General features: G+C 35.6%; 2 protein-coding genes across 7 annotated transcripts; one reads left to right on the top strand and one right to left on the bottom strand.

Annotated features, from left to right (window-relative positions):
- The first annotated feature begins 4,034 nt into the window (after positions 1–4,034).
- Positions 4,035–10,269, top strand: LOC121258223 (transcription factor MYB124-like). Of its 6 annotated transcripts, none has more exons than XM_041159643.1 (13): positions 4,035–4,237; positions 4,477–4,900; positions 5,027–5,073; positions 5,162–5,221; positions 5,318–5,390; positions 5,526–5,581; positions 5,678–5,854; positions 5,941–6,122; positions 6,368–6,516; positions 6,960–7,087; positions 7,215–7,435; positions 7,547–7,692; positions 9,570–10,269. In XM_041159643.1, the coding sequence occupies exons 2-13, from the start codon at positions 4,811–4,813 to the stop codon at positions 9,678–9,680; spliced, it is 1,440 nt and encodes a 479-aa protein (XP_041015577.1). In that variant the 5' UTR covers positions 4,035–4,237; positions 4,477–4,810; the 3' UTR covers positions 9,681–10,269. The 6 variants fall into 6 exon arrangements, with proteins under 6 accessions (XP_041015577.1, XP_041015576.1, XP_041015575.1 ...); XM_041159642.1 differs by having other exon boundaries at positions 4,451–4,900; XM_041159641.1 differs by having other exon boundaries at positions 4,035–4,900.
- A 1,957-nt stretch (positions 10,270–12,226) lies between these two features.
- On the bottom strand, positions 12,227–17,617 carry LOC121258754 (UDP-galactose/UDP-glucose transporter 3-like). Its single transcript, XM_041160294.1, has 7 exons — positions 17,258–17,617; positions 16,546–16,643; positions 16,306–16,436; positions 15,237–15,258; positions 14,367–14,470; positions 14,091–14,212; positions 12,227–12,911 (listed from the first exon to the last, which is right to left on the bottom strand). Exons 1-7 carry the CDS (start codon positions 17,359–17,361, stop codon positions 12,503–12,505), a joined length of 990 nt encoding a protein of 329 aa, XP_041016228.1. The 5' UTR covers positions 17,362–17,617; the 3' UTR covers positions 12,227–12,502.
- Positions 17,618–26,731: the final 9,114 nt, after the last annotated feature.

Here is a 26,731-nt window from a genome sequence, read left to right as displayed (position 1 = left end):
ATTTTATTTTAATTTCTTTATCAATTATTTGACAATACATACGCGGACAAGAGATGATGAAATGATGATGATTAAAAATAATAAGAAACATTATTTTAAAAAAAAAAAAAGAAAAAAAATTGTGGATCATGTAATTCATATTCTCTTCGGATCGAAATAGCACTACACGAGCATGCAAGATCACTACTATATATATATATATATATATATATGATATATGATTAATTTGTTAGTTGGAACAATAGATAGGTGATTTCGCTGTCAAGAAAGTGACACAATGAGATGAGATGGCCATAAATAACAATGGGTATCCACCATTTCCAGATTTATTGAAAGGATAGGCTAGCTGTAAAAGATTGATTTGTTCTTTAATGCCGCGTGGCAGATCCTGGGGTGTCTTTTTTGTCCTCGTGGTAGGTAAAAACCGTTTGGTTAACCAATAAACTGTGAAAGTTTGAGACCATGATCTCTCAAATACTACGGAGATTCTTGGTTATAATAATTAAAAGGCTTAAAGAACCCCTAGCTTTAAACTTTCATGAAGTGGTGCAGATTTCGGTGGTTAATTGCCATTTTTAACTCTCTTTTTTTAGATTTTAGACCTAAAGTAATACACTCTTAACTTGGGACAGTTAGATAAAACTGTCAAATGAACACTTGTCATTTTCATTGATCTGTCCCCAGTTCTTTGAAAAATAACTCCCAAAGTTTAGAATTGGTTTTAGAATAATTCTGTTTGAGATAGAATCAATTAATTATGATAAAAAATATGTGATCTGATTGACATAACTCTCACCTCCAAAAATGAGGTTTGGAGTTACAAACTCCCCTCCCCCACTCAAAAAAAAAAAAAAATTTAATTAATTATGATCGGCTACTATTCTTCCCATATTTTTAGGGCATAACTAACTAATTATTTTTAATTACTTCTTAAAGGTTAGTCCAAAATCAATGGACCATATAAAAGGCAGTATGAATACATAGAGTCTTGCTATACATCAACCACTAGTTTACTCAACACCCCACACTTTTTGTTTTTTTTTTTTTTTTTTTAGTTTAATGTCAAGACTCATCGCCATCACCTTCAACCTCTCTCCCTCCTCAATCTCTCTTTGACCTCTCTCTCTTTCTCCTCAAGCTCTCTCTCTCTCTCTCTCTCTCTCTCAAGCTCTCCTCGGCCTCTCTATCCGACCTCTCTCTCCTCAAGCTAAGAGAAAAAAAATAAAAAATAAAACTATACACGTCAGGTGTGGGGTGTGGGATCAACAACAGTTGTTGATCCATAGAGTTTTTTTTAATACATATCATATGAACTCAAGAAGATTCTTTTTTTTTTTTCCTTCCTCCTAAGATCCTCCCTCCGCCATCAGAGGGGGTGGGAGCTTCAACTCCTCCCCTCTTTCCCTTCAGTACTTTCCAACGTTGTCCACTGGTTTATGTTCGATCTTTTTGTTTGTTTTCCAGAAATAGCATAGAGATAGGCCGATCTATTGATTTTCAGCTACCTTCAACCGTCAAGCGTGGGTCTGCAAGACTCCACAGCTGTTGATCTATTGGCTTCTAAAAGAATCATGTCCATTCGAATAATGAGTGAGTCTCACGTGCCATCGCATCATGATGCTTTTTCTATCGCCACACGGGACAGAAATGGGATCAACGGCATTGGATCTTGCAGATCCAACAAACGCCTTCTCGCTAGTGGTGGAGCATGATTTCCACGTGCCTTTACAACCACTAACGATTGTTCGCTAGAGTATTGGACCATCTATCGGATTCTATTTTCTTATGTTACCACTTATTCTAGCCAAAGATCGTGAGAGAAGGAAATTGGGTGTTTCTTTCAACCAAACTACAGGCCAGCTCAATGATAAGGTCATTTAGGTCATTGCCTAAGGCTCCCACTCTATGTAAGGCTCCAAAATATAAAAATGAGGTAATTTTTAAAAAAAAAAATTTGAAAAAAAAAATAAAAATAATTTCTTAAATAAAAATTTAAATAATTTTTATAGTTTTTAATGTGTGCAAAACACCATAATACTTTAATATTTAATACAATGATTTTTTTTTATAAGTAATACAATGAATTATTTATATTTTAAATAATTATTTTAAGATCTCGCTAAATTGAGACACACAATCTACATTGAGACCTCATTTTAAGTTGTTGTAAATATAAATTCACAAAAACTGTATTTAAAGATTTTAAATAATATCTCATTTTATTGTATTATAATTACAAATCATTCACTTAAATTTAGCCTTACGCCTCAATTTGTATTGAGTCGCCTCTGCCAAACTGGACCAACAAAGTACAACACAACATAATCTATTGCAACTTTTAGTCATAGTAGTGTCGGAGTCGATTTATCATACTAAAAAAAAAAAATTCACTTTAAGCGACTTCCCATTTTGAGAAATGACTGGGTAGGAGGCATTAGCTTCAAATTTTTTTTTTTTTTCTCTTTTCTAGTGCTGTATTAACTGGTTTGAAGATGATTGTTGAGGCCTCCACCCTTTAAACTCTTCTATCTTGTAATTGTTTAATATATATATTTAGATCATATATATATATATATATATACACTTACATACACCAAGCTTGACTAGGGAAAAAAAAGAATACATATTATATAAAAAGGCAGTATTTTTCTGTCTCCTACGTACGGCTTAAGTATATAAAATCTCTAATAAATTAAAGCTACAAAACGTATTTATCTTAAGAGATGATTTCTTTAGCAATTGCAGTGGGTATGATATAGAGTTATTCTATTATCAAGTTAGTATATAGAACACATATAATAAAATACTGTTTAAATGAGCTTGAGAATAAATATTTTCTACTTAAATATCTCCTAAATCTAGTTTTCCCTTCCTTACGAAAAATCCAAATTAATTTAAATAAAAAAATTCCCAGTAAAAATTATAAAATACCATGCTGATCTCTACACCGACCCCCCAAGAACTTTGAACTTTCAAAACTCGAATTCACAGTCTCATGATTTCCGCACACAGCCATTCATTCACGCACAACATCATGGGAGAGATGACAATAAGAAAGCGCCTTGAGCATGAGCACAAAATGCACACCCACCCTGCTGAATGACCTGACCACCCCAACCCCCACTTTCACATAAACCCACGTGGACATACTGCCCAATCACTACTGAGCGTGGTCACCACTCTCTCTAAGACACATGGGGAGCCAGCACACCTCAAATACAGTAAAAATGAAACTTGCTGAAATGCATGATTGGGTGGATATGTGAGTAACCAAAACGAGCATTGAATTTTGTCAAAAAAAACGAAAAATGGAACTATTGAGCTGTGTGGAGGGTTTAGGTCACGAAGATCATCGCCTCCCCTTTAAAATCACCAAGTTCAAATATAGGAGAAACAAGTCATACTTGAAAGTGATGACTAAACCTACTAAATACGAACATGAGTGGTGCTAGCGGACTGTTCAGCTTTTATCAATGGGTGTACTGCTAGTATAAATTTGTAATTTTTATTTATTTATTTTTTTAACATTTTTAATCATTAAGAAAAAATTAAAAATAATCACTTCCTTAATTATTAAGTAAAAAAAAATTAAATTAAAAAAAGTAAAACACTTGAGCAGTAACTTTAAGTAGTAACATTGAGGAACGTAATATTCACGTAGCATTATTGATGTAAGACTCCCGTTCTAATGAATCATATTAACGATATTACATGGGTATTATTTAGGGATATTAGGAGTATGTATATGTGGACTTTTTTTTGCTAAAATAATTTCTGGATTAGGCATGTATATACAAAGTTTGATATGTGAGCAAGGATTTTCCCTCCTAGAAAAAACATAAAAACAAATAGATTTTTTACACTTTTTAATGTGCAAGGTGGGCAGAGTCCACTTCACCATTCATTAATGTGATCTCATGAAATTCAGCGTTTGTTTTTCAAACTTCCTCTCATACCCGCGCACCATACCAAGAATTCGTTGATTTAAATTATTTTTATTATTCTTCGAGAAAATTAAAAATAGGTAGGAAACCAAAAATACACACACGGTCCCTCGTTTCAAAAATTTCAAGAGAGTCGAGACAGAGAGAGAGAGAGAGAGAGAGAGAGATAAAAGGCTTCAGAAATAGCAGATCATCAGTTTATTCGTTCCTATATCAGAAACTGTCGATCACTACAGGACCAGAACACCAACACCCCTTCACCATTGTATTGTAGCGTGTGTTTTTTTAGATTTGTAAGTTCGTATTTCTGAGATTCATTCTGTTTTTTTACACTGTATGAATATACGAACATACCCATATTCGAAAAACCGTTTGTTGCTCGGATTTCGAGAAACCCAACTAAAAAGCTTGTTATTTGGATATTAGGATGCAATCACACAAAACAAATACTGGGTTATAATGTATTGATCGTACTCTGTTTCTGTCCTTTTGTTCTTCTGATTTAGCCGGTGGTGATTTTGATCGAATCCAGGCAACAGCAAGAACAAAGGTGGACTGAAAAGTTGAGAATCCAAGGCGATTTTTTTTATAGTAGTGTGTAGGGGGCTGTAGGGCTTTTGTTTGAGCTTTGGGATTGTGCTTACGGTTCCCCGTTTTGAACCAAACAGTAGCAGTAAAGATAAGAAAGGAAGGAACAAAGAAAGTTAGAGAGAGGGAACGTACGGTATTTAACTTTAATGGTAGATTACTGTAACGCCAAAAAGGTTTTGGCTTTAGCATGCTAAGTTGTTTTTAATAAAGAGGAAGAGAGAAGAGCGTCCTAGAAAGAAAGAAAGAAAGAAAGCAGAGTGAGAGTCACTAAAACAATGCACGAGATGAATAAGAAAACGAAGAAGCCGCCTGCAAACGAAGATTCGAAGAAGAAGGAGCGCCACATTGTTACATGGAATCAGGAGGTCTCCTTTTTCTTTCTCTCTTCCTTCTCTCTCTCTCTCTCTCTCTCTCTCTCTCTGTTTCATCTATCGATCTTCAAAACAGTTTCTTGTTTGGTTCTGATAAATATAAGGTTATGTGATTTGCAGGAGGATGATATACTCCGCCAGCAAATTTGCCTTCATGGGACGGGAAAGTACGAACTCAGTTTCCTTTATCTCCGTTTGTGTCTTTTGTTCATCTAATTGCGATTTAATTGGGTGGTTGTAATCTATGTAAAAAAGCAGTTGGACGATTATTGCATCCAAGTTCAAGGATAAGACGACCAGACAGTGCAGAAGAAGGTTAGTTCGGACTGATATTTGACATTTTGTCCATCCTTTTGAATTTGTAATCTTTATTTATTTCTTTATTACTATGCACAACCATTTATATTGCAGGTGGTACACGTACTTGAATTCTGATTTCAAGAAAGGGGGCTGGTCGCCCGAGGAAGACATACTCTTATGCGAGGTAATTCATGCTCTGTTTTCGAAAGTACTATAATGTCACAGGCTCACTGTTTATGCATCTCTAATGATGAATATCTCTATACCCACAACCTTTTTTCTCGCATTGATTAGCATTAATCCATTACTGGATGTGCAGGCTCAGAAGATATTTGGTAATAGATGGACGGAAATAGCGAAGGTGGTTTCAGGCAGGTATATAAAGATGACTTCCCTGTTCTGTGCAATGAAAATGTATTTCTACAGTGAGTATAAAGCTTAAGTTTTTATTCTGTCATGCTGCCTCTGCAGAACGGATAACGCTGTAAAAAACCGTTTCTCCACTCTCCGCAAAAAGAGAGCAAAATATGAAGCCCAACCAAAAGAGAATTCCGGTTCATACATTAACATGAACAACAAAAGGGTTGTATCCCAAAATGGGTTCAGCACAGATGGAGCTGAGACTCCAGCACCTTCAAAGAAGATTAGGTACAGTAAAAGTTGAATGTGTATATGTACAAATGCCATTCGTATTTGTGCTTAACAGGGTAGAACTCACTATTTTTACCCATCAGGCCAACCTTCATCCCTGATATTACGGAAAATTACACCTTAAGAGACGGATTACGTAAGCAATGTGGAACTATGAATCAGCAGCTGCGAGCTCCTTTTGCTGTGTTGGCTCAGAACATCCACAGTGTTAATAACTTGGCAGACCAACATCATGTCAATGATGACAAGGATCACTTCAACGATGGTAATCTAGCACATAGAACATGTCTTTTTGTTTAGTGCTTCAGATTGCTCTTTCAAAGCCTGAGAAGCACATTTGGAGAAAGAGTATTAGAATAGGACATCATTTTCTTTAATGTGACTGACACACCATGTTGGTCTATTTTTCACCATGAAAATTCTGTTTTCTGTCGGTTGTTTGTTTTCCTCTATCAAACTTTTACAAGATTTAATCTTATTCTTCCATTTTTTTTTTTTTTTTAACAAAAGCAGCTCAGAATGACAGGATTCAAGGTACATATCTCAAGAAAGATGACCCAAAGATAATTGCCTTGATGCAACAAGCAGAATTGCTCAGCTCACTTGCTCTAAAAGTTAATACAGAGAATACAGATCAGAGTCTTGAAAATGCTTGGAAGGTTAGAAGTAATTTTGTAACTGCTTGGTTTTCAACTAACAGTGCCCAATATTTCCTCCTTGAAGGTTCCATCAAGTTGGGTTAGTAACAATATTATAGTACACACATGATCAACTGTTAGTTCAATTCCTTGCACCAACTAAATACATGGATTTTTTTCCCATTCCTATGCCGTGTCATTCTAAATGAGAATAATATCCTCATCATATTCATTTGTTTTAGTCAAAATCTCTTGCCTTTCTGTGTGTGCCTTTCGAGTAATAAAAGCAACATGGGATTGATTCCCTTGAAATCCACATGTATGTGCTTGGATTTTTTTTCTTATTTTTTAAACATTCGCCATTAGTGCTGGAGTACTCCATATGTCGTCCTTAGAGCAGAGCTTTAAATATAATACACACGAGTTTTTGTATTCTCTAACATTCATCTAATACAAATATTCAGGTTCTTCAAGATTTTCTGAACCGAAGTAAAGAAAGTGATATCCTCACATACAGAATCTCTGATATTGATCTTCAACTCGAAGATATTAACTTCAGTAATAGTGATGAGGGAAGTCTACCATCCTGGAGGTAACATATATATTTTATGTTGTGGATTAATGTTCAAATTTAAGAAGGCATTTTCTCCGTTTAGGATGAATGATTTGAGCAGGTATTACTCCCCATCAACATCTAATTGGTTATCTTTATACTTTAGGCAACCTGATCTTTGTGATGAGTCTCCTGGATGCTCTGAATACAGTACAGGATCAACTCTACTGTCGAATATAGATGGAAACAAAATGGAGCAAGCACAAGTTGAGATATGTTCCCTGCATCAGGATATCAGAACTAGGCCACAATCAATTCATATTGGAGAGTATGCGGTTGTTGGTGAATTTGAGACAGGAGTGACTTCTGGTGCAACTACAAAGCAAGGTAATGAAATCTTACATTGGATACAAGGGCCGATAAGCTTTCTTTACTTATTTACTATGGAATTTCTCTACTGAATTAGCACTACTGATAATAACATCTAAATTATTGCAGGGATTTTCATGTCTTGTGATGAACAAGTGGTCAATGATGGAGTTGTTTCTGCCTCATCAAGTACAGAGTTTGGTTCCCCTCTTCAAGTAACCCCGTTGTTCAGATCATTAGCAGCAGGGATACCTAGCCCAAAATTTTCAGAAAGTGTGAGTTATTCAAAAAATTTTATTCTACCTAGAAAATCCATTTTCGTATGTTATTTATTTATAAGCAATATAGTATGGTATTTTATATCAGCAATAGCAAATATGTCTCAGTAATCCAATTAGCAATAGTACTAGAAGTTACAAGTTAGTAAACTATCAAGCCTACTGCCAGAAAACTTAGCAGTGCTAGTCACTGTTCAAGAATCACCTCCTTATTTAGCATTAATGGTATGGCGGAGAAGAGGAATACAGTGAGTCTGATGATTGTAATCTCAGAAGCAGCTTAGAGTACCTATTTAGCCATTACAGGGAAGTAAAAGACAGATTGGTGGCAAAAAAGTTGGGTTTAACTATAGCATTTATCAAGCAAATGATTAACATCAAGTGCAAATTAAAAACAATATGTATGATTCTTCTAATGGTCAAGCCATCACCAGGACTATGAACCAAGGATTAGAGGTAGCAGTAATGGAAAAGGGACTTTACGTCTCTGATATTCATGGGCACATTAGTATGATTTGATCTTTTGATAGTAAAGCCAATAATTGTAGTGCAGCCGCAACAGTTGTTACCATTTCAGTATATTGAAAACCTTACTACTAAGACTGCCAAAGTTCAATCTGATCGAAATTTGAAACTTTTTATCAGTTCAGCACTAGATAGTACTATCATTCTTAACACACACACACACAGAGACCAAACAACGGGAAAAAGACACGAAAGAGAAATTGGAGAGAAGGTTTTGAAAATAATGAAAGACTAGCAGTGCAAAAATGAACTTGACTAAGAACTCATAATTCGGTACCTTGATGAATTAAACAAAAATAGTTGCCAACTTTGTTTTCTTTACTTAGCAAGATTATATGTATAAGATCAGTGAAGATTCTATTTGATGTAGGTGATCAGAGATTTCAGTTGACCCAACCAAACATAGGAACAAAAATATGAATGACAGAATTCCATAGAGGCGGCTTGTTAATTACACAGGACTACAACTTGTTGACACATCATAAATAAGAATTCCAGAATTTTAACAATGGCCAAGATTTGAAGTGCTACATTATGCTTTATTATTATAGGCACCAAAGTTTGAAGTAAAACTCAAAAAAAAAAAAAAAATACAATATTATAAAACATTATATCCTCAGGCCTCTACACTAATTCTATTTTTTCCCCGATTATAAAACGTAAGACATTAATTATCGATCTTTCCTCCTATTCTAATCTTTGTAGAGAATCTGTCAGTCAGCTTATTTACTTTTTATGTATCTTCATCTGTATTGTAGCCATAACTCTATTTTTGTTTTTCCATATATTCAACTTTACCATTGTTTATAAGAAAATACTACAGTGTGTAAATGTATGCCATTTTAAAGCAAAATACCATGACCAAAACTTGAGTTTTTATATCTGAACAAATGACAAAATGCCTCAAGTGCGGAGAGGGGTCATCGCTAGTATTGAAAGCATTCATCTTATTGTGATGTCCTGACTAGGCCATGGGTTCCTAGATGTTTCCTTCAATTAATTAGTCATTTGTCAACAACATAACACCGAAAGGATGATTAATTGTTAACATTTAGTTAAAGCTAATCTCCTTCATCAGGACAAGATTTGTTACATGGTTTATTAAGAAACGAAAAGATGTAAAAGTGTAGAACTTCATTGATGGGTCATATACTGAATTTAGAGGCGCAGAATCTACCCCTTCCATGGATTGATAGTTCATTTGAGTTGGATAACCTGCAAAGCTTTGAGAGGAGATCAATTAGACTTGAGCTTATGTCCTACTTTTTGAATTATATTTTGGAGGGTCTCAATTTGATCAAAGACTGACCCACAGAATTTTGTTGCAATTTTTTCTTTTTTTTTTTCAGGAAAGGAGCTTCCTACTAAGAACACTTGGAATTGAGTCCCCTTCTACCGACCCATTTGTCAATTTTTCACAGCCACCATCCTGCAAAAGATCCCTCCTCCACAGTCTATAAACAGCTTCTACAATCTACCTCCTAATAGAAATTCTACTTGGCCCAGATCCATTGTTGAGGTCTTGCCTTCTCATAGTTTCCTAGGATTGCAGCCATTCTGGCATGAAGTTTTAGTTAGACATGTTGAGATCTGCACTCCAAAACCCCCCAGATCTAGAATGTTATGGTGCATTCTGCCATTTCCAGCACATCTAACGTGTTCTGTAGTCCCCGCCAGATTTACTACCTTGACATTAACACAAAAACCAGTGTGCTCGGTGTGTCCCTTCTTTTGTTTTTCTTCTCGTTCTATATGGTTTTGTGTGTTCCAGATTTTGGTCTTGATTTATGATTTGTACAGAACTAGTTATGTCATTGTGAGTGTAAGTAGTCATCGGCAGCTCGCCTATATATGATGAAAGATTATAGAGGAAAGAGGAAAAAAATTAGGATTAACCAGTTGAAATGGATTCCCTTTTTGTTATTTTTGGGTGTGCAAAGGGTATATAAAAAGGCTGTAATATTTTTTTCTTTAATTTTTAAACTTGATTTCTGATGTAATGGAACTTAATTAGTGTGAATGAATTGGAGTTTCTGGTTTTGGTGTGCACATACCTCTTCTTCTCTATTTTTCCTCCCTTGAACTACTGCATGATCATAGCTACAGAAACTTGTAACAAATGTGTGAGAATTCTGCGGCAAGAACTAAGAATCACAGGAGACATGCACATACCGAATTATCAAATACGAGTTTCAAATGTAACCTCCATTGTGTTTCTTGCAAACAAGAGATTCATACAAAGACCCAGAGGTTTCTCTGCTTTCTCTCATAGTTTATCATCTGCATAACCTCCATAGTTAATCATCTGCTTTCTCTCATTTCTTCCAAAGACCCAGAGGTTAACATCAAATGAGAGATTCATACGAAGAAAGAAGCAGAGATTGGAGACAACGAAACTGAAGAGAGGAGGAAGTGGAAGGCCTTAGTTAAAGGGAGAAAAGTACCTTTAATTCTAGTATGGATTTGGCGTTGGAGACACTGTTTTCTGTCCGGACGTCTCTTTCTCTGAGTTTTTGAGCAGTGGGAAGTGTTGTGGCGGAAGAAGGGTTGAAAACGTTGGTAGAGGAAGATGCAGCCATGGTGGTGGAAGAAAAGTATTATTAGTAGGGAAGCAAAAGCAATTGGTAAAAGTGGGAGGGAACTCTCTACAAAATAAAGCTCCCTCGTTTGCTGTCATCAACCTTCCCAAAACCAAAAAAAACTTTCTCGAGGGAAGGTAAGGCACTCATTTGCCTGCCATGCCATGTAAACTGGATTGATCCCTACGGTAAACCACTAATGGCGCATTGTAGCTTATTAAAAATTTTGCTCTTTTCCACATTAAAGAGTCCGAACTTCTATCACGTGTCGTCTAAATCACATGAAAGGGAAAGACAAATATCAGGCAAAAACTTTCCTAAACTAGCAGTCTAGCACCACCCAATTATTTTCTTTAAAATTTCTAGGAACCAAAAAACTGTTTGACAATCCAACTGAAACTTGTCGAGATTGAGTTTTGGTAGGAACGGATTTGATATATTAGTAGGAATAATTCTATTTGAAGCTGTGCAGTGTAGGAATAGAGTAAATAATTCTTTTCTCCTTACCTTCTTCAACTACTCGTTTATACCGATATTGATTAAATAATTGATATTACATATCAATTGTGATACCCCATATGATATAGATAAGGGTAGGTGGTGTATGGAATCTCACGTTGCTTGAGAATGAGAAGTTCTTGCTCTTTATAAGGTTTCAATAGAGTTCTAATTGTATCATTAACTAGTCTTTTTGGAGTATAGGTCATGTGATTTGGGCCTTCCATTGAGGCGTGTACCCATTGAAATCTTATAAAGTGCAAGAACTTTTCATTTCCAAACAATGTGGAATCTCATACACCACCTACTCTTATCCATATCATATGGGGTATAACATCAATGTTCTACCACTTTAGAGATTTTGCTATACATCAATCATTTTTCACCTCCACATTCCACACCTGATATTTTTTTTCATAAGGTGTGAGGTAATAAATAATGACTGATGAGAAGAATTATACAATTAAAATTTATTGGCACTTTACCCTCATCATCTTCTTCAATGCTTATTCCAGTTTCGTTTAGGTGCAACTCTTCGAACACTAACTCGAGGAAATCTTCACAAAATCACATCCACGAGGTAGTTTCACGATCTTGTTACCAAACTCGAGTGTACATAAAGTGTTTTACCGTGTCCCACGTGCTTGGTTGTGTTTTTAGGGTATTGGTCTCTCTCTATATAGATATAAATAAAGTCCCTCCTCTTTATATGGTTTGTGCGATTCGATATTCAACCTTATTCTTTACAAAATGGAGTGAAAAAAAATGTTTCAAACTAAAGAAAAGTTTAATAACATAGTCAAAACAAAAAAAAAAAAAATATATATTGCGCATAAGAAGACAATAGTTCCATACTCAGAATTCATCCCATGCACAGTTTTTAAATGGAACCCCATCACCCTCGCTATAAGAAATTGCCAGTATCTCTCCTTTTGTTCATGATAATTTCGCAAATATATAGATTACAAGATATAGAAACTGTAACACTAAGCATGAGCAAGAAGGGTATGGCAAAATATAGTGCTAATACATAAAAATCTACAGTTACATTCAACTGATTCCTTTTAGGTATCATCTAAACTTGAAGCCATCGCAACTTTACAGCTACTATTTTCTTTTTCGCCTAATGGCTACCATAAATGATATAACAAAGGGGGATATGATGGGAAAAAATGAAGAAGGGTGGAGGTTATGGTTAAAAAACGTTACATGGGCTTTCTCTTCTTCTGCAATCTCTGCAACTTCTTCCACTTGAGGTAGATCTGGTATGACAACCCGGAGAAGACCATGACAACGCACCCCCATTGTTTTGTTGACAAGGGATTGCCACTCAGGAGTGATGAAACCACGATGCTGACAAACTTGCGGGTGGTGGTGATTGTGGTATTAGCAAGGGAGCCGAATCGACTTATGGTTAGAAAGATGAAATTCTGGCCAACTGCCCCACAAAGGCAATAGAGAAAAATATCCCATGCTGCCTCCGGATGCTGCTTGCAAAACTGGATTGCCTCAAATCCACTAGCCTGTGGCCAGCCGAACATGTAGACCATGTTGTAAATGGTACCCCATAAGTTCATCCCTAGCATAATATCCCAGGCACTTGTTTTTGGATACCTAATCCAGACAAACCAATAACATTGAGAAAAATCTATATGTACCATTCAAGATGGGTTGGTAAGCACAAGACAGCCTCTGAGATAGAATTCACCATTCTAAAATAATCAATTTGCATGGTACTCTGCCCAGAAAGAAATGCATGGCACTCCATGGAGGTAATAAAAGGGGAGAAAAGTACACTTTACACCTTCAATCTATCAGCAGTTCAGCATTTTGCATCAAAACTAAAACATACCATCAAACTACCAAAAGATGACATTTTGCCCCTTCATTCTATTATGATTGTTAAAGTTCCAATTTTTGGTAGTTTGAGGGTGCAATGTGTTAGTTTTTGTAGTTTAGGGTGCTAAGCGCTTAATACCCATGGTAACTTGAGGGTGCAAAGTGTATTTATCACTAAAAAGGGAGGAGGTGAAGACTTCAAAAATTCTAATCCCAGATCTAATGTGCAAACAATAGAAATAGGGTGACATCAACCAATGGAAAAAGGTGAAATACACATGGGGGATTTTGTAAGGAAAAGATCGCGATAGACATTGTTAAGCATTTTTAAAAAGTACATTAATTGGCATTGTCAATGTCCATACAACCTACAAAGTCATCAAAATTAAGACCCAAATGAACTCCATCTTGCCTTCTTTACATTGCCAAATTATCAGACCCATGTTCAACAAGTGACTTTAGGTCAACAGGAAAGATAATCTCAGAATCAATAGTCTGGAACCACTATATTTACATAAATGTCTCTGAGATTGTTGTAATTTATTGCAATCTTGTTTAGTTATTATTGCAATCAATTCATTATGTTGGAAGAATAGATTTGCTGCATCATGCATTTTGTTTCTTGCACATAGAAGATAAACAAAGACCTTTATGTATTTTCCTGACATTTCTAGGGGTAAATGGGGGAATGACAGTCTTTTCGAAAATTAACATGTTCTTCAGCAGTACAGAGGTACAGAGATTTACACTCAATATTAAAAACAAATTGCCTTTTAAGTTAAGTACAGAACAAACTTCAATGAGATGCATTCTTCTTTGTTGCTTCTTGACTTGTAAAGGAGAACAAGGAAACAAAAAAAAATCAATAGTTTCTCAACATCATACAAAATCAATTTTTTATTTTTAAATGTGAATCAAATAAAATTAAAAAAAAAAAAAAAATTGTTGACTTACCTGGCGGATATTGAATCCTGAGTAGCATTTGTAAATCCATCAAATGCAAGGTTCAGAAAACATAGCCCATATCCAAGAGGTGCATTTGGATGAGCCAGCTTGCTGATAGTTTTCGAGCTAGTCTGCAATCAACCGTATTATAGAGGAGACAAACATATAGAAGTCAGAAATGGAAATTGCAAGAACCAATTACTTTCTCTCCTCCAAACATATCTTAAAAACCATGCATGCATAGGTTAAAAAGAAAAAAGAAGTTAACATCGATATAATCATCACCTTTAATAGTGCGAATATAGATACCCCTCCAGCAACAAGGAGAGTACAAAGATACTCTGGAAAAGTGTATCTTATGCCATAAACTAAACTACCCATCAGCATAACTGCATAAAAGTGAGATAAATCATTGGTTAGTCATAAAAGCATCAATTCCATGAAAATATTAACCAAGCTGTATAAATAATCCAACCTAAATTGGAAAAAAATAAACAGGGCAAGGATAAAGTCCTACGCTAAGTCACAAATAAACAGGAAAGGATACACTGACTCTTTTTTTATCACTAAGGAAAGGTTACACTGACTAATTTTTTCGTACAACATAATGGAAGGCATGCCTTAGAATAGTGTCATTCACTTTTAATAAACTATGCCAAAGAACATGCATAGCATTCATTAGACTGCTTTTCTCACCATTTTATTTGAAACGGAAAAAAAAGAGCAAAATAAAACAATTACAAACTAGGGTCCGATTTTATTAAGGGGACCATCTCTTTCTAAATAAGGCGTAAAATTACACAGTATAAGAGAACTATAGTACAAAATGGGTTCCAAGGCCTCAAAACTGCAACAGCAAAATAAAATACCATCATTTTCAGAAAGTCTCTACATATAAAGCAAATTCTATTTTCAGATCTCAGCTCCAGGATCCTCCACGCCTTTCACCCAAGAGATGCCGTCAAACAAGAGAGGAATGAACAACAAGAAGATAACAATCATTTTTGTTTTTACATGTTACAAGAGGATTGAGGAACATATAGGATACTGTATCTTCTGTGAAAGTATGCTTTTAAACTAAGGTACCATCACGCCTAACAGACAGCGCACTTATTTCAGTTAAGTCTGTAATTTCTAAGTATCTCACCTGGAATCATTTTGAGGATTTTGCAAGGACCTGCAATTAACAAAAGCAACATCAAACACCAATAATCAAGAAACGAGTTCTTTAAGATCCCAATGATCAATTAATACAGCCACTGATAAGTAATATGAAAGAAGAAATAGCCTTTCATTCAATTAGCACTGGACACAAAAAAGAAGAAAAATAAGCTTATAGATAGTGGCGGAGCCATAAAATCTTATTTCAGAGCCCAGATTAATCGAGCTTTCAGCTCTTAACATTGATCATTTTGATGGTTCCAAAGATAGTTCAGGTCTACCCTTCATTATTGCAGGATTCAGGATTGTGGGTTCCAAATAGACTCCAATTATTATAAACAAAATTTTTAAAAGGCGTTTCACTATTTTTAGAAGGTTGGCAGGTTGGAACCTTAGATAGTTTGAATTTATTTACTACTTTTTAATATTTTAAAATCAATTAAAAATATTTATTATATTTTTTAAAAATAATTGCTGATTTGTCACATAGAGGACACGTGTCGGCTTTTGATTCGCCAACACGTGTTAGTTAAGGATAAACTACGAAACTCCCTCTACAAGTGCTAAGTTGCAACTGACAACATGCTTTCTCCACCACAGAGCTCCCACAACAAGTGCCAGACTGCATCTAACTCTATTTGTTTCTTCACTGTCACAAGGCTCTTATTAACTTCGCGTGCCTATTCCTACAATTTCTACTTATGAAAAGGAATTTCAATTCCTCCTTTGAATAGAGTTGTGCAGAACTTCCTTTTGTTACGCATAGGTATATATATATATATATGTCTAAAGTTTGTGGGGCGGGGGGTGTTTTCTTTTAAGCTGCTGACTTTTCAGAATTTATGGGAGGTAGGGTAGATTTTTGGGGCAGCAACAGGGCCACACTCAGTCCCCTTGGCTTTGACACTACCGATGGATTCAGAGAATCCAACTGGAAAGATCTCTCAAAAAAGGCTCAGAGTGAATCATGGAGACCAGTGCTCTGTGTATTATACCAACACCTCCACCCTCCCAAAATGAGGAAACTATCGAATTATGTGGAACTGTGGAACTAGAGACATGCCTGGGCCGGATAGCTGATATACTTTAATGCTTCAATTCCCATAGCTGGACCAATTGTATTTGTAATGCCAGCACTCCAGTATGTCCACCAAGGAGCACCGCCATTACTACCACTGGACCAAAGCTTTATCACTGTTTAACGCACAGAATAAAAAAAAAAAATTATATCCTCAATCTATGCGCTTGCAAAAAGTAAAATTTTCTTGAAGGAAATTCAGAAAAATGAAGGCAAAGAACGCACTTATATATGACCAGATTAAACATACTACATTCTGCGCCAAGTTAAGGAACGAAAGGTGTTCGAACCTCTTCCCATCTGCACCAAATCGCTTGGTCGACCTAGAAAGTGAGAAAAATGAGAACCAAAAGAGGAAAAAAAAAAAAAAACCTGAACAAAAAAGGAATGTGATCATTTCACGCATTTTATTAGATTAATGGGAAACTTTGAAGATGATAAACATCTCAATTAAAAAGTTTAGAAAACCAAAATTGAACTTTTTGAAAGTTGGCATCCATAGGCTTTAGCAAAGGTCATATGGTGTAAAAGCATAAAACGTTGTCCAAATCACGCAAATCTCTGAAAATAGAAACTCATACTTTCGTCCAAACTGCACAATTGTTGCCAATACAATCCCAGCATCGCCACTCATGAGCATAAATTTAAACATTCAAACTGTCGTTGCAATTTCGTATAGAGAATGCAGTAAACAAGAATCCAAGCATTGCTAATCTCAACTAAGACCACACAGACAATTGAGAAAGCCTTAGTTAATTTAAACTCAAAAAGCAAAACGATTACTACCCCTAAAATCAGGAAAACACCGCGTGATCCGAAAAAAACCCCGGACACACTCATTAGCTCTCATCCGGTTTTCTTTAAGAGATCAAGTCAATAGTATATAATGGAAGCAAAATTTCAAAAAAAAAAAATGAAGGAGAAAAAAAAAACTCACAGAGTTTCCTGGAGAAAACCTTGATAAATATAGGCAGACCAAATACCGGCGACGCAAAAGGCTAACACTAATACACGGCGGAGTCCAACACCGTGAGCTTCCATTTAGTGTCGCCGGAGACGACTCAGATCCCGAGGTTTTACGTTGTAATATGAAATCAGAAGCACAGTGTGGGAGTAAAAAAGAAAAGGAAAAGGGAAACGGTGCCAAAGATCAAAACAATCTGAGAATCTGGGAGACGTTGTGATTCCATATATCGGGAGGGAGGAGGAGGGAGCGCGAAGCTACGTAGAATATCCACGTGGAGGTTTCTAATTGGGTTGATGACTCAACCTGGCATCTCTCATTGGCTGCAACACGCGGAACTCTCTCTCTCTTTCTGGAGCCATTTGCAAGCAATCTGAATCTGATACTCGGCTTGCGGCCCAAATGAACCGGCTCAAGGCAAAGATGAAAGGCCCAAGGGAGTAATTGATGCGTGGATTTATTATTTATTTTCGTTTTGTTACAAATAGATGATAAATTTTATAAATTAACGTGATATATTATAATTATTTTAAAATATTTTTTAAAAATAGAATATATCATATGAGTTTCTTTTTATCAGATTTATTTATAGATTAAACATTTCTCTTGTCGACGTGTCATAATACGAAAAATTAATGTTTAAATAAAAATTTTAATGCCATAACAATATTTTATTAGGAAACAAAGAGATTATATAATTCATATTCTAAATGTAACTAATAATTTTTCAGTATGGGAAAGCATATATACAATTCATAACATAAATTTATTTTACATTAATGTTGAAGAAAATAGTACCATAGGAATATCACATATTTTATCTATATCTTTTTAATAAAGAAAAAAAATTGAACAAATAATTATAAAGAATCTTATTTAATAAAGGAAAAAAATGAACAAATAATTATAAAGAATCTTAAATCCTAGGATTTTGGAATCCTTAAATAACATAACCTAGTTAAGGATATATATATATATATATATATATATATATATATATATATATATATAGAACTAGACTCTCATTAAGAATCTTAATCCTAGGATTAAGATTCTTAACCTAATCAAAAGCATGATCATGAGGACTTGTTCAATTGTCAGTTGCCACCAAGAGTTCCCCCAAACACTTCAGTGGAGCTTAAGGGTCGACTCAGAAGATCAGCCCCCAATGAAGTGGTCAAGGGAACTCCAGGGGACAGCTGACGGCTTCCAGCTTACTCTTTCGATGATCTGCAGGTTTCGACACCGAAAGCCTACCATTTATACTACAGTCTACTGGATGAGGATGTTGTTTATGGTCGGAGAAGATCAGAGATCAGTTAAAGACGAGAGATATCCACGTATCCCAAACTGAACCTGGTCAGAATTGTTGATAAGATGCAGGGAATTAGCTAGGAATTAGAGTATCAAGATGAGTGGCCTTGAGCTCTCCCAGGCTTTCTTTGCTCTACATACGTCTCATTCCTAGGCTGACATATCCTCTTCAATCTTTTTCATGTAAATGAAGGAATCTTATGTAAATAATAAAAAATCTGCATGCTGCGTGCGTACTTATATAATTTCTAGTTACTAGTATTGCCTTGCAGGCGCGCAGCTATATATTGAAGTCCTAATTTTGTTATCACCAGATGCGCGCAGCTGCGCGCATGGGGTGCATGCATGGAGTAGATACTGGAATCTATGATCTGGGTGCTCCGTATCTTTGAGAAAAAAGGTGAAAATTAAAGAAAGGATGGAGAAATAGACAGATCAGAGAAAGGTGGGTGGCAGAACGGCATCATGCATGTGGATTTTCACGGCAAGATATATTCTTAGAGTAGTTCAATCTAGTCCACAATTCTGTCCAGGTTCACAGCCACGCAACTACAGTTCTTATATATATTTTCGCTCCGCTTCAACATAACATGCATGAGAGAATCAAACACAAAATTAAGATAAGCAAATAACCATAGATCATATTCAGTACTGTAAACATATGGTTATTGGTTGCTATATAGCCTGCGTGCATATATTGACTTATCAAGAAACCATATAATTAGGAGTAGAGCTAGCTGCACATGCATCTTGGGGAGCCCCGGCTAAGAGTTCCCCCGAATAATTCACTGGCCGGGGACTTCTCTTCATACAAGAGGGACGTACGTCGACATTCTTAGTACTCAAGTCATGTTTGGGAGCATTAATACTGCAGTCATTTGTTATCGATATAAACTTAATCACATTGCATTAATTAAGAGCTAGCTAGGCTGGCCATCAGAATGGTATATATATATATATATATATATATATATATATATATATCCATTTCATAAACAGTAGTACTGCCTAGCTAGCTATATATATATATATATATATATATACAGGATTGGTAGTTTATGTAGGTAGCGCAGTTTTGAGTTTATCATGTTGCAGTGATTTCTCGCATGAGGCAATAAATTTTCATGTTTTGCTGTTTTTAGTAGGGAAAACAATTGCTTTTAGTGGGATTCCATATGAACATTCTTCCAGGGGTTTATTTATCAGATCATCCACCATCGATCCCTCAGTCTGGCTTGTTTTCTAAGTGCATATCTGATCATTAAATAGTAGAGTATCTTCTAGAATCAAGAAAGTAAAGTAGAAGTATTGTGTTTGATATTATATATCATGTGTAAAAAGTAAAAATACAAAAAATAAAAAATAAATGTTTATATACACGCGAGCTCGCGAGATATAAGTCGCCGCAAAAAGTATACCGTGTTTTTCCATAAATGCTTTTGGTAGCAAAAGTTAACATTTTTGTGGAAAAAAACCATATTCCCACCAATTTTATTCGTGGAAGGGTCATGAGATATAAGTTACCACAAAAAGTATTTTATTTCACCAAAGGTCCAAGCCGTGGAAAATACCAAGCTATTCCCAAGACAAATCCCCGTGTAATAACCTACTAAGCTTGCCGCAAAAGCGTGTTTTCATTCGTCATTGCTCTTGGAAATAGGACCAATTACCGCTTTGAGGTATTGGTAAGTATTAGTATTACCCACTAGAATATTTGGTAACAAAAAAATGTATTTGAGGCAAATACTAAAAGAATTAAATAAAAAAAAATTGTAAAAGCAAAAAAAGATAAGATTGAGGCAAAAAGAATCATAAAAAATTGTCTATTATAAGCTAAAAATGTATATATATAAACAAAAAAGAATAATTAAACCACCCTGGAATCATATATTCATTTAAAATTCAAAACAAGAAGTTAACAAGGTAGCATATCTCATTACAAGATCAACAAAAACGAATTATTAGAGGCCCTCTCTAGATCTCTGCATACAAGTCAATAGAACACTGCTATCCAGTAATAAGAATTTCTAGTTATTGGCCATAACTTTTGTAAATAGCTCCTTTGGTGCTGCAAGTGAACAATTAAACAAGATGCCAAAAAAGGGAAAATCAACTAATAGCCTCTAAAGTAGAGACATGTGGAAAATTCAGGCTGAATATTTACAATCAACTTACCGAGCAACCCAGTGAACCTCTCAAATTGCTCATATGCCTGTCCTATAAACATCTCCAACCCTGTAACAATTATGGCTCCAAATTCTTCTACTTCCCTCAAACGTCCAGTCATTTTGGGGGTGTAAACATCTTAAAAAACTAATGAGTATGGTCTCAGAGCATGCTGCAAAGACAGAAAGCCAATGATTCTCTAGCTTCTGATCAATGCAATTACAAATTTATAGCGTACAAAGCTTGGAATCTTTCTGCAAAGTGCTAGTGAACTTCTCAGATACAAAATGATATAGCATGGTGCAACTTGTTCTAGTGTACCACGGAATAAATCAACTCAATTTCCCTTGATCCGATTTGCTTTGTTCATGAGGACATTTCAGATTGTTTCAGGCAACTTTCTCTACCCCTAAGTGGCTGCCATTAAACTAGGGCCTTTCTTATTTTCTTTTCTCCACTAACTAGTTCGTGAACAGGTTACTTTGAGTTTCAATGTTACTGTTATACCTTTAAACTTCAGGACTGAACAGACCCAAGACAATCCAAATCTTTACAAGAATTCAAAGTAGGAATTGAGAACCAGATAACTAAAGAATAGTCAGGGCCTTGAACATTGAGAACATAATTAGCCAACGTCTGAGCCAGTGCATATGAGAAAAACAACCTTAGTATATATCCTTCTTCCAAAAATGAGGATGTTATCATCTAATATGTATAAAGTAATTTACTTATAAAAAATATGTATAAAGTAATTCAAGCATTCATCATTATCTTTTTCCTCTTTCTTTTTTGTAAAGATTCAAAGTAACCCCAAACCACCAAGCATCAAAAGTTATTATTTTGGTTTCTCCACACCATAATTCAGTTCTAAATTCAAATTGAAACATGTGGCCCCAGTCAGTTGCGCGCTGGTTACACACCTCAGCAATGTTATTCTGGAGGTTGGGAGGAAAGGGTCACGTTGCTAACATGTTATGAATCAGAAGCATATAAATATAATGGCATGCAGGCATATTTGCTGTTTAGTAGCATTTAGGACGTCAAGGCCATAGAACGGAAGGAACATTTTAAAGCACAAAAACAAGTTAATGAAAAATTATTGTATTGCAATAAAGCATTTATGGTTAATAGTGGAATGAACCCAGTGAAAAGAACAATAACATAGACAATATAAGAGAATCAAGAACAAGGAAGATGATGATAATGGCTATGCCCTGAGGTATTCGAGATTCCCAATTCCTCCCAAAAGAAAACAACAAACATTCAGAATATTTTCTAGATGCCTCTCCCTCTCCCCCTTTCTGCATTATATCGGTATTTCTTAGTAACTAACTCTTGTAATTGAAAAATTAATAGGCCTATGCACTAGTAAGATAACAGGCACCAAAACGCATGTTTGGTTATAACATCCAAACGTTGCGTTTTATACCGTTACTAGAAAAATGACAGCTAAATAAAAGAAGCCCATAAACGATTGGCCAGTCCCTTAATTACTAAACAGAGGAAGAGGATGGGGGTGGTTGGCCCACGACGGTATGTTCATGGTGGCCAAAGAGGCTGTTGGCGACAGCATCGCTAGCTGGTTTGCAGGGAGGGGCGTTGGGGAGTTTTCGACTTGGGGGAAGGGATTGACAGTGCCTGGAGGGAGGAGAGAGAGAGAAGAAAGGAAATAACAGATGAAATTAGGATTTTATCCAAGTGATCCTAGCTCTGCATTCTAAGCTCTACATTCTAACTCCAATCCAAGGGACGAGATTAAAAATAACTCTTTTTCAGTGATGTATACCGAATACTTATTCATGACAACTTTTGTGGCCGTAAAAAGTTAGTAAAATCTCGCTAACACTGTGATTTAAGATTCTTATACAGTAGACTTATTTGCGGCGACACGTAGTCTCCACAAAAAAATTAGTTTTACTGACGACTTTTTGGTCGTTGAATGTGATTTCGTGTCGAAAGGTTGATTTCTTTCCACGGACATTGTTTGTAACATCAGGTAAGTATTTTCCATCAGCTTATGTCTTAAAAAAAGAACTTGTGGAAAATAGGCAAATTTGTTGTGGTGAAGAGAATAAGTGACTACCACGTAATACAACAAATTAAGAATATTCTAGAATAATTAACATATGTACATGTACAAGATTGATAATACGCTCCCTCAAGATAGAGAACTGTGTATGTTATTAAATATTACACCCATCTTGAGGAGATGCATGGATGATTGGTCAAAACCAAGGGCTTAATTTAGTGAGGATGTTAGCCAACTGGGTAGAGGAAGAAACAAGTAGAGTCTTAATACGTCCAGATTGAACCAAATCTCAAACTAGATGACAATCAATATTTGTGTCTATTTGCTTCTTGCGCTCGTGGAAAACTAGGTTGGTAGCAATGTAAAGGGCATCTTTGTTGTCACAAAAGAGCAAGTTGTGAGGAGATGAGACCTCAACTGATAAATCTTTAAGCAGATTTGAAAGCCATAGCAACTCATAACAAGTTGATGCCATGGATCAGTATTCGGCTTCTGTTGATAATCGAGACATAGTGACTTGTTTCTTTTGTTTTCTTCTAAAACTACCCTCTAGATCCTTTACTTGCTCTTCCTTATCACTACAACAATCATCTTCATGGCATGCATGCGGATGTTAGAATTTCAATTTTGTTGGATGATTCCCTTATCTGAAAATTGAGGCTAGCACTCGGTCGAACTTAATTCCATGCATGAATGTTCGGGATGATCATCCTCCCTTTTATGTTAACTAGTTGCTACTCTGTTTGTTCCTCCACTTTCCCACTTTAGGTCAAGCTCGGTATAAGCATGCATGTTGTCCTTTTTACATTAATCTTCTTCCACACTTGATTAGCGAAAAATTCCTCAATAATGAGTACACAGCCGTAAGAGTTACAAAAAAAGATGTCACTCAAATTGAATTATTAATTAGGAAATTAATCCCAACGTCCCGAAATACATAAATAAGTGCGAGCTTGCACAGAGTACATATACATACATATGTGTGTGCATGTGTAGGATCACTTTCTTCTTGGTCTTATCCTTCATGCATGAGTGGCTTGCTAATTTTACCATATATATCATGATATTTATCTTCTCCTTTTGAACTGCATGCAGCGCTGATATTTTACTGATCATAACCAATCCTCTATATTTATATCTTTAATCCAGTGTGCATCTATCCTAGAGATCATCCCTTGAACATTAACCTATATTCTAATCGATCTTTTCAAAATAATAATGGAAATCCTATTTGAGGTATGAAATATATACATATATATATATATATATATAGACATAAATAATGAAGCATACTAGACAATAATTAATGAAGATACTTGGATATTATTGCTGCTTGTGAATATCCGCTCCAGTAGTACTACGTATTGTCATGAGTCATCACTTGAATGAATTGCTGGCTAAGACAAGCTAGCTAGGCAGATCATGATCAGCTATTCCAAGATGGATATATATATTTTTTTAATTTTTATAAAGGAGGTGGGGGATTTCGATCCCAACTTTTTTATTTGAAAATCAGATCATATGCCATGAGGCCATGATCAAGCTCTTGACAAGATGATGGATGCATGTTAAATATTTGTTTTGATCACTCAGTATATCCTATTTGCCTTGATTATTCCCTTCCCGGCGGCCATCGATAATTAATATATCAAAATTTAATCTCCACAGAAATTGGGATTATTTTCTGATCACCAAATTAATTAATTCCCTGATTTAATTCAGTAGTAATTTTATTTTAGGATTTATATATAGTATTTTATACCCCTAGCTAGCCAGCTACAGCTTCCTTTTTTTTGTTATTACAGACAAATCTTCTTGTAATTAATTGTCATTAAACCATAATCCATATATATTAATTCAAAAAAGTCTAAGATCATTCACATGATGAATAAACTAGCACGAACCAAGCAAGCAAAAGGTATTTCTTGAACCCTAAGCACCATAGACAAGTAGTACTACGTACTATATATATATATATATATATATATATATATAGTGAATTTATAATACGTAGTACTGGATAGGTATTGTACAAAATTTATATATTTGTTTATTTTGTTTTGCCGGGGAATATTGAATTAATAAGCCAATGAAATGCATGCCCAATCATGCCTATGATCGATGAACAATAAAAGAAACCGCACGTACGAAGAGTACTAAAAAATTCATGAGATCTCTCAAAGTTCATGTACTGTCTTTAATTAAGACATTGTTAATTAATTAATTTGTGTCACGATAATTAAGGGGATGCAGGCAATGATAATTTGGTTTGTTTCCAAATCATTAGAAGATAATGATAAAGGAAGATCATCAGCAAGTTAACCTAGCTAGCTAGTACGTACGATTACTTGATAGCGACGTACGTACAATTATGAATAAACATCTTTTACGAGTACCACATGAAGTACTTGTTAATATATTAACTATCTCATTCATATATATATATATATATATATATATATATATATAACACATACATATATAGGACATGACGAAGAGATGCTCCGGTGAGACAGGTGATGTTGGAATCATCGAGGGTCGAAATCGAATATGGCATGCATGTTGCAATATGATGAGTTTAATATTGATATATAGAACAAAGTCAAATATGCATTCAATTTGGCAAATATCGACTTCAAATGTCAAGTACAATTATTAAAATCAATTCTGAATTAATTAACCATATACAGTGTGTTATTTTGGTGGGGGAGATATATTTATTTGTTAAAAAAATTTGTTTTCAAGCTGGTGATAAATTTGTTTTCAAGCTAGTGATGTGTAGGATATATATATATATATATATATATAATAAAGTGTTTGAGCAAATGTGGCTCTAAGGGTGGGTGGCAGGACACAACATCTGACCTGTCCACCCCCGGGTCCGGCTCCCATCTAAGGCGACTGGGGCACCTACCCGCACACAACCAACTTGCGGGCGAACACTGATCTGGGTGCTAGGGGATAGGACTCGGGCTAGGCCCAAGCCCACCCGGGATTTCTCCCGTCCGCTTGGCCCTATATATATATATATATGTATGTATGTATATTAATTTTTTTAATTAAACGACGTCAACATCGACGTCTTTTTGGTGTTTTACTAGAGTAATATATAAAGAAAATCTATGAAACCCTTATTCATTTGCTCTCTTCTCTTCTCTCTCTCTCTCTCTCCCTCTATCATTCGACTTCTACCTCCCCTTCTCTCCTCTTTTGTTCTTAATCTCCTGCTCCGACGCCGCCCTAACTCTGCAGCAACTGAACATCTCCTCCTAGTCCTCGTCCTCGTCCTTCTTCTACCTCTTCTCTTCTCCCCTCCTCCTCCACTTTTTCTTCTTGAAGGTTGTGAGACACTCGCTTGCGTTATTGCAATTTTTTTTTTACATAATATTTTTTGGATCTGTGTTTGTATATTTGTTGTTTGTTGATGGATCTCTGAATTTTAGGGATAGATATGTGGATTTGGTGAAGGAATTTGTAAAATTTGGATTGTTTGGTAGATTATGGTCGATTTGCATGGCCAATCTGCTCCTTAGCATCCTTATGGGGGGTGGTGCCAAGGCTTAGGGGCCCAACTCTCTCACCCACCCCCCTCCCCCACCCATACGGCAGTAGGGGCAGGGCCAGTGGCCACCCATCCAAGTGATGTAGGTAACACCCCTAGCCACAACCATATATACGAGTGTATGTATATATATACACACATACACCGAAGATGCATGCAGTAGGACTACCCCTGAAAGAAAGTCTTAAACCTTTGCATCCTCAACATATTACGTTGGGTGAGAAGTGGTCCCTACTCAACACCTCACTCTTTGTTAAACACAAAGGTTTTCTGAATTTTCAAATTTTTTTTAATGGTATTGTGGCAATGTGTATTTATACGCTTTTACAAGAGGAATAATTCTATTATAAAAGATTCCAATAATAACAACAAGGTA

This window comes from Juglans microcarpa x Juglans regia, chromosome 3S (assembly GCF_004785595.1).
Source record: "Juglans microcarpa x Juglans regia isolate MS1-56 chromosome 3S, Jm3101_v1.0, whole genome shotgun sequence".
Taxonomy (NCBI): Eukaryota; Viridiplantae; Streptophyta; class Magnoliopsida; order Fagales; family Juglandaceae; genus Juglans; species Juglans microcarpa x Juglans regia.
This window is presented reverse-complemented; position numbering and strand designations above follow the sequence as displayed.